Source organism: Sapajus apella, unplaced genomic scaffold (assembly GCF_009761245.1).
Source record: "Sapajus apella isolate SASKATOON/1434 unplaced genomic scaffold, GSC_monkey_1.0 scaffold48, whole genome shotgun sequence".
NCBI lineage: Eukaryota > Metazoa > Chordata > Mammalia > Primates > Cebidae > Sapajus > Sapajus apella.
Genome location: NW_022436988.1, coordinates 6,018,890 through 6,025,772, shown reverse-complemented (window position 1 = coordinate 6,025,772; position 6,883 = coordinate 6,018,890). Strand labels below are relative to the sequence as shown.

General features: G+C 51.5%; 1 protein-coding gene across 5 annotated transcripts in view; it reads left to right on the top strand.

Annotated features, from left to right (window-relative positions):
• MGAT5B (alpha-1,6-mannosylglycoprotein 6-beta-N-acetylglucosaminyltransferase B) overlaps window positions 1–6,883 on the top strand; it is an 86,189-nt gene that overhangs the window by 67,098 nt on the left and 12,208 nt on the right. For 4 of the 5 annotated variants that reach the window (XM_032241546.1, XM_032241548.1, XM_032241544.1 and 1 more), the window contains 3 exons: window positions 722–852; window positions 1,396–1,401; window positions 5,833–5,988. In XM_032241546.1, the coding sequence (XP_032097437.1) occupies window positions 722–852; window positions 1,396–1,401; window positions 5,833–5,988 (293 nt within the window). Of the gene's footprint in view, window positions 1–721; window positions 853–1,395; window positions 1,402–5,826; window positions 5,989–6,883 lie in introns of all 5 variants that reach the window. The other variant, XM_032241545.1, reaches the window with a different exon arrangement.

Sequence of the window (6,883 nt, the reverse complement as noted above, 5' to 3'; positions counted from 1 at the left end):
CCTTCCTCCTCCTCCCCTTCCTCCTCCTCCCCTTCCTCCTCCTCCCCTTCCTCCTCCCTCTCTTTCATCTTGTCTTCTTTTCCTTCTCCCTCTTTTTCCTTCCTCTTATCCCTCCCCCTCCCCTTCCCCTCCCCCATCTTCCTCCTCCTCTCCTCCTCTTCCTTCCTCTTCCTCTTCTTCTTTCTCTTCTTCATCATCATCATCTTCTTCCTTCTCCTTCTTTTTTCTTCTTGCACAGGGTCTCTCTGTGCCCAGGCTAGAGCGCAGTGGCGCCGTCATAGCTCACTGCAGCCTTGAACTAGTGGGCTCAGGCGATTCTCCCACCTGGGCCTCTCACGTGTCTGGGACTACAGGCGCGTGCCACCATGCCTGGCTAAGTTTTGCATTTTTAAATAGGGACAGGGTCTCACTATGTTGCCCAGGCTGGCCTCAAACTCCTGGGCTCAAGGGATCCTCCCACCTCAGCCTCCCAAAGTTCTGGAGTTACAGGCGTGAGTCACCATGCCAGGCCTAGGTTTCCTTCTGCTCTGAGCTTTGTGGCAGTCTCTGGGAAGGGGCCCCCCAGGCCAGGGCACTGATTACACTCTCCCCAGCTACTCCTAAGGCCCGCCCCCTTTCCCATCCTTGCCAGAAGAGGACCCCTTGGGCAGCGCAGTCCAGGGAGGCCGGGGCGGCCATTGCTTGTTTGGTGACTCAATTCCTTTTGCGCGGTTGGGCTTAGCTCACACCCCCGACAACTCCTTCATGGGCTTCGTGTCTGAGGAACTCAACGAGACGGAGAAGCAGCTCATCAAAGGTGGCAAAGCCAGCAACATGGCCGTGGTGTATGGCAAGGAGGCAAGCATCTGGAAGGTGAGCCCTGCCCCTGCTCGCAGGAAGCACCCGCCCGCCTAGCACAGGCCCCGCCCAGCACAGCACCCCCCCCCCCCCCCCCCAGGTCCCTTATCTCCTCCTTCCAGGATGTGGCGCCCACCTCCCGCCCCTGCATGCTGGAAATGTCTCCCAGGAACAGTTCACGACAAAACGTTCCTAACTGCCATTTAAAGACACCCAGCCTGGAGGCTGACAGCTTGTCCTCCGGTAATAAATGATTCCTTCATTGAGGACTGTGACTAAATCTTCCACCCTCCCAAGGAACAGATCAATAAACAATGTAAACCCAGCAAGGGTGTGGTGGGTTGGGGGGGGGCATGGGGGGGTCAGGCTAGACTTGGGGGTTCTGTGGGATGAGAAGCAGAGAGAAGCAGGAGAGGCTTAGAGACTAGAACCCCATCTTCAGGGTTGGGGGTCCCCAGAGAGGAGCTGCCTGCATGGGGTGTTGTCTGCGAATCATCACTAACCTCTCTCTCTCTCTCTCTCTCTCTGTTCCCTGTGCTCCCCCTGGCCATGAGGCAGCTCCAGGTACGGAAAACGCTTGCCGCCTGCCCCCTCTGCCTTCTGCTCCCTTCCCCTCTCCAGCAGCCCCTCCAGGGGTCTCTCCTCGCGATGTTCCCCTGACTCAGGCTCTCTGGAGCTGTGGCTCCTGTGGATGGACCAAGGTGGGGAGGAGGGTGATGGGGACAGCAGGGTCCAGGAGCCATCTTTCCTGGCTCCTCTGTGAGGGGAGGCAGGTCCCTGGAGGTCAAGGTCCTGCTTGGCATGGCCACCAGAGGGCTCCTGGGGAGTGAGAGGGACCAGCGTTGGATGGGTCATTGCATCAGGCAGGTGGCATGAGGTCAAGGTTAATAATGAGGAGACGGTCAGGGGAAGCCCCTTCACCCTACATCAGGCCTGTTACATGATTGCTGTATTTAACCAGTCTCACAACTACACTGGTTAGGATTAGATCCAGCTGTTGAAGGAAAACTCCAAAGGTAACTGTGATTTAAACAAGTTGGAAGTATATTTTCTTTCCTGCTTGCAAATTCCAGAAGTCGGGAAGGCTGGTGTGGCGTTCCCGGGGGTCTTCTGACCTTGACCCGCTGTGTTTAGTTTCCACCCCAGCCTTGCCTCAGGGTTCCAGTGGGCCACAGCCATTCAAGTCATTACCTCTACATCCCAGCCAGCAAGGAGAAGGACGCGGCAGCGCAGGGCACCCTGTTTAGGGTCATTCTTTCCCACACTGCTCGTCAGCTCCATCTTGGCCACAGGGCCATGCCGACTTCCAGGGGACACTAGGTGGCTTTATTTCCAGGCAGCTCAGTTCAGTGTGCCCACCCCAGTTCCGGGTTCTATGACTGAGGAGGGAGGAGAGAAGGAGGACTCGGCGGTGGGGGGCATCTCACAATCTGGGCTGCATCCACCCAAGAGGCTGCTGTTCGCTGAGAGCTTGCTTTGTGCCAGGCATTGCACGAAGGGCTCACGTGAGTCTCTTATTTAACCTTCACACCATGAGATAGGTACTGCGTGTGATCACGCCCACTCTGCACATGAGGACCCCAGGGCGCAGTGAGTTGGAAGGTGACCCATAGCTAGTAAGCGCAGAGCTCATGTTCCAGCCTGCATCAATCTAAGTCCAGAGCAGAGCGCTTGACCTTAACTCTACACTCTCCCCAGCGTTACGAAGCCTCTGCTGAGATATCAGCGCTCACTGTGGGGTGTGAGGGGGGCGCTGGGAGGTGAGGCTCCCCATGCTGATTGCCACAGCTGCAGAGAAGCCTGGGAGGATGTGGACACTGGGTGCTGGGGAAGAGGGCAGAGTCGGAGGGTCGCAGAACGCACGGAATCTACTTTTATCAGAAAATGCTATTAAGAAACTGGCCCAAGAGAATGAGAGGTTATGAAGTCTGGGAAGAGAAAGGTTTTATCTCTAGCACTGGAAATTCTGTGATAGCCCGAGGCAACGCTGTTCAGCTAGAGACCTCAAAGAAGCTGCTTCCAAAAAAAGACATCTTTGCTCTGGTATTTGTAACCAAAGGAAGTCAGAGGTGGCTGGATGAAGAGAAAAATGAAAGCATCCTGGGAGAGATGCCGTCCAGAGTTCAGGGGACCAGGTGGCTGAGAAGCAGAGGAGGAAGGAGGGAAGATGGGAGGTCATTTATCATCCTTACAGGGAAAGGGAGCTGGGGACCCAGGGTGAGGCGTTGGGTGATTTTTGTGCTAAGCAGGTCTGTCTTATTCTGTATTCCCCAGAAAGTGGAGCCTGAGGCTAAGGCTTGGGTGCTATTTTAGTAGATTGTAGTCCCAGGACGCACGGAGGGGTGGGGGTGAGGGACCAAGGGAATGAAACAGGAAGGAGGGAAAGGCGACTGGTTCAGGCACAGGGCAAACCCACCCTCATCCCTGGAGAAAATGATCCAGACTCTCAGAGAGTCATTTGAGCGAGCTAGGTGGAACTTTTCAATCTGTAGGTGGCAACCCATGGAAAAGTTGTGAAAGCAACTCAGGGAGTCTTGACTAGCCTTTTTGGTTCATGTACAATTTTTTGTAGAAGCATATGCTTTCATTTCTCCTTGGGTAAATGCCTAAGAATATAATGGCTGTTTAATACTGTAGAAGTATGTTTAATTTTTTTTTTAAGTTGTCATGCCATTTTATAGTCCTACCAGCAATGTAGGAGGCTTTAAATTATTTCACAAATGCATCTGTGCTTGGCATGGTCAGTCTCGTAAATTTCAGCCATTCTGACAGGCATGGAATGGTGTCTTCTTGTGGTTTAAGTTGACATTTTCCTCATGACTAATGATGAAGACATTTTTGTGTGTTTCTCTGTCTTCCATATATCTTTTTTGTGATGTGTCGTTTTAAAAAGTTTTGCCTATTGGAAATATTAGGTTGTTTATTTTCTTACTACGGAGTTTTTAGAGTTCTTTTTTTTTTTTTTTTTTTGACAGAGTTTCACTCTTGTTACCCAGGCTGGAGTGCAATGGCGCGATCTCGGCTCACCGCAACCTCCGCCTCCTAGGTTCAGGCAATTCTCCTGCCTCAACCTCCTGAGTAGCTGGGACTACAAGCACGCGCCACCATGCCTAGCTAATTTTTTGTAGTTTTAGTAGAGACGGGGTTTCACCATGTTGACCAGGATGGTCTCGGTCTCTTGACCTTGTGATCCACCCGCCTCGGCCTCCCAAAGTGCTGGGATTACAGGCTTGAGCCACCGCGCCCTGCTAGAGTTCTTTATATATTCTGGATCCAGGTCTTGTATCAAATATATGCTTTATAAATATTTTCTTCCAGTCTGTGGCTTGTCTCTCTCTGTCTCTCTACATATACATGCACACACACGTGTGTGTGTGTGTGTGTGTGTGTGTGTGTGTGTGTATGGAGAGAGAGAGAGAGAGAAAGTCTCCCTATGTTGCCTACTCTGGTCACAAACACCTGGGCTCAAGCGGTCCTCCCGCTTCAGCCTCTCAAAGTGCTGGGATTACAGGCATGAGCCACTGCACCCAGCCTTGTCTTTCTCTTAACAGTGTCTTTCAAAGAGCAAAAGTTCTTCATTTTAATGAAGTCCTGTGTTTTCTTTTATGGATTGTGCTTTTGGTATTGCATTCAAGAAATCTTTGTCTAACACAAGGTCACAAAGATTTTTTTCCTTTTTTTTTGTGTAGGTTTTATAGTTTTAGGTTTTATATTTAAGTCTGTGATCCATTTTGCATTAACTTCTGCATATAATAAGTGTAAAGTTCTTTCACTTTTTTGTGTATAGATATCGTGTTTCATGACCATTTATTGATGAAACTATCCTTCCTCCACTGAAATGTTTTGCACCTTTGTCGAAAATCAGTTGACCATACTGGGTGTGGGTCTATTTCAGGAGTCTCTATTCTGTTCCATTGATCTGCGTGTCTATCTTGATGCCAATACCACACTGTCTGGTCTACTGTAGCTTTATGATAAGTCTTGACATCGGTAATAGAAGTCTGCTAACAGTGTTCTTTTTCAAAGTTGTCTGTTCTAGCTCCTTCGCATTTCCAAATGAGTTTTAGAATCAGCTTGTCAATTTCCACCAAAACCAAAACCAAAACCAAAAAGTCTACTGGGGATTTGATTGGGATTTCAATGGTTATTTTTTTTTTGAGTTCCGGAAAATGAATATGAAAAATCGTAGGATAATTTAAGGTCCAGGATGCCCCTATTTTATTCCAGACAGAATTTACTTTTACTCTGGGCTTGCAGCTGGGGGCCCTAGCAATCTCGGATCACCTTAATCCATATAGTGATTGAGACAAAATGGATTCAGCCGCTGCAAGGACGGGTCTAGTTCTGTTTCCTCCTTTTTTCCAGGGTAGAATTCCCCTGAGTTCTAATCCCAAATATGGAGCTTCCATCAGAGGTCCCCCACCTTTGATGAAAGAAGGAATGGAGATAAGGTGTATGGATGGGTAGATGATGGGTAGATGGGTGAATGGGTGAGTGGAGGGATGTGTGAGAGGGATGGATGGGTGAATGGATGGATGGGTGGGTGAACAAATAGAGTGATGGGCAGATGGATGAATGGATGGTGGGAGGATGGATGGATAGGATGGATGTGTGTGAGACAGATGGATGAATGATCTGGACTACAGAGAGCTCCGCAGCTCCTCTGAGAAGCTTAGAGGTCATTAGGGGTTCAGGGGAGGCCAAGTGGCCTCCCCTGAATCCATTTAAGTATTGGTCTCCATAGGGTTCCTTTGGAAAGAAAACAGCTTCGTGGCTAAAAGTAATCTGGAAGCTTCTGCTCTAGTCCAATCTCTGCAACTCACAGATTTTGAGAGCCAGAGAGGGGAGGGGCCTTTTCCAGGGTCCCACAACCAGTTAATGGCCAACCTGAGACTGGGCCCACATCTTCTGACTTCCAGATCAAGGCGTCTCCTTGACTGACTTTGCCTCCTGTGGTTCACATGAGGCTCCCATCTCCCCCTCTTCTTTTTCCAGGGGAAGGAGAAGTTTCTGGGCATCTTGAACAAATACATGGAGATTCATGGCACTGTGTACTACGAGAGCCAGCGGCCCCCCGAGGTGCCAGCCTTCGTGAAGAACCACGGCCTCCTACCGCAGCCCGAATTTCAGCAGCTGCTGCGCAAGGCCAAGGTGAGCCCCCATCCCCTGCACCATTCTCACACCTGCTGGCTGCAGACACTGAAGCCACCACCCATTCCTGCCACCCCAGCGTGCTCTGCTGCCCTGAGCCCCACATCTGGCCAGAGCCTAGGGGCAGAGATGAGGGTGCCCACCAGGTAGGAGAGGCCCTATAGAGAAGGGGACCTGGGCAGGGCCAGCAGAGCAGCAGAGCCGTGGCTCAGTGGTGGGGAAGTGGAGTTGGGCTCCCACCCAACCCTTGCAGTAGCAGTCCAGCCAAATGGACTCCTGGGTCAGGCCTAGCTTTGGAGACACTGAGCCGGGGTGGTTGGGTGGGTGGAGAGAGGGCTCCTGGCTAGAGTGCCCTTGAGCCACCACTCCTGAGTGACTGCCTCAGGGGTCCCTGACCTGTACTCCTGGGGCAGCAATTGGCATAGTGGGCAAAACCCTGACTGGGCCCTGGAGAGTCTCCAGCCAGCTTCTAGGCACCCCCCACCTCTTTTTTATGAGACAGGGTCTTGCCGTGTCACCCACGCTGGAGTGCAGTGGTGCAATCAGGGCTCACTGCAACCTTGTACTCTGAGGCTCACGCAGTCCCCTCGCCTCAGCCTGCTGAGTAGCTGGAAACACTGGCATACAGCACCGCACCTGGCTAGTTTTTAACTTTTTTGTAGAGATGGTGTCTTCCTACTCTGCCCAGTCTAGTGTCGAGCTCCTGGGCTCAAGCGACCCTACCACCTCGGCCTCTCAAAGTGATGGGATTACAGACCTGAGCCACTGCACCTGGCCCCAGGCCCTCTCTTGATCTCATCATGGCTTCTTTCCCAAGGGATCTTGTGTGTGTGTGTGTGTGCGCGTGCCTGTGTGTGTGTCTGTGTGTGTGTCTGTGTGTGTGTGTGTCTGTGTG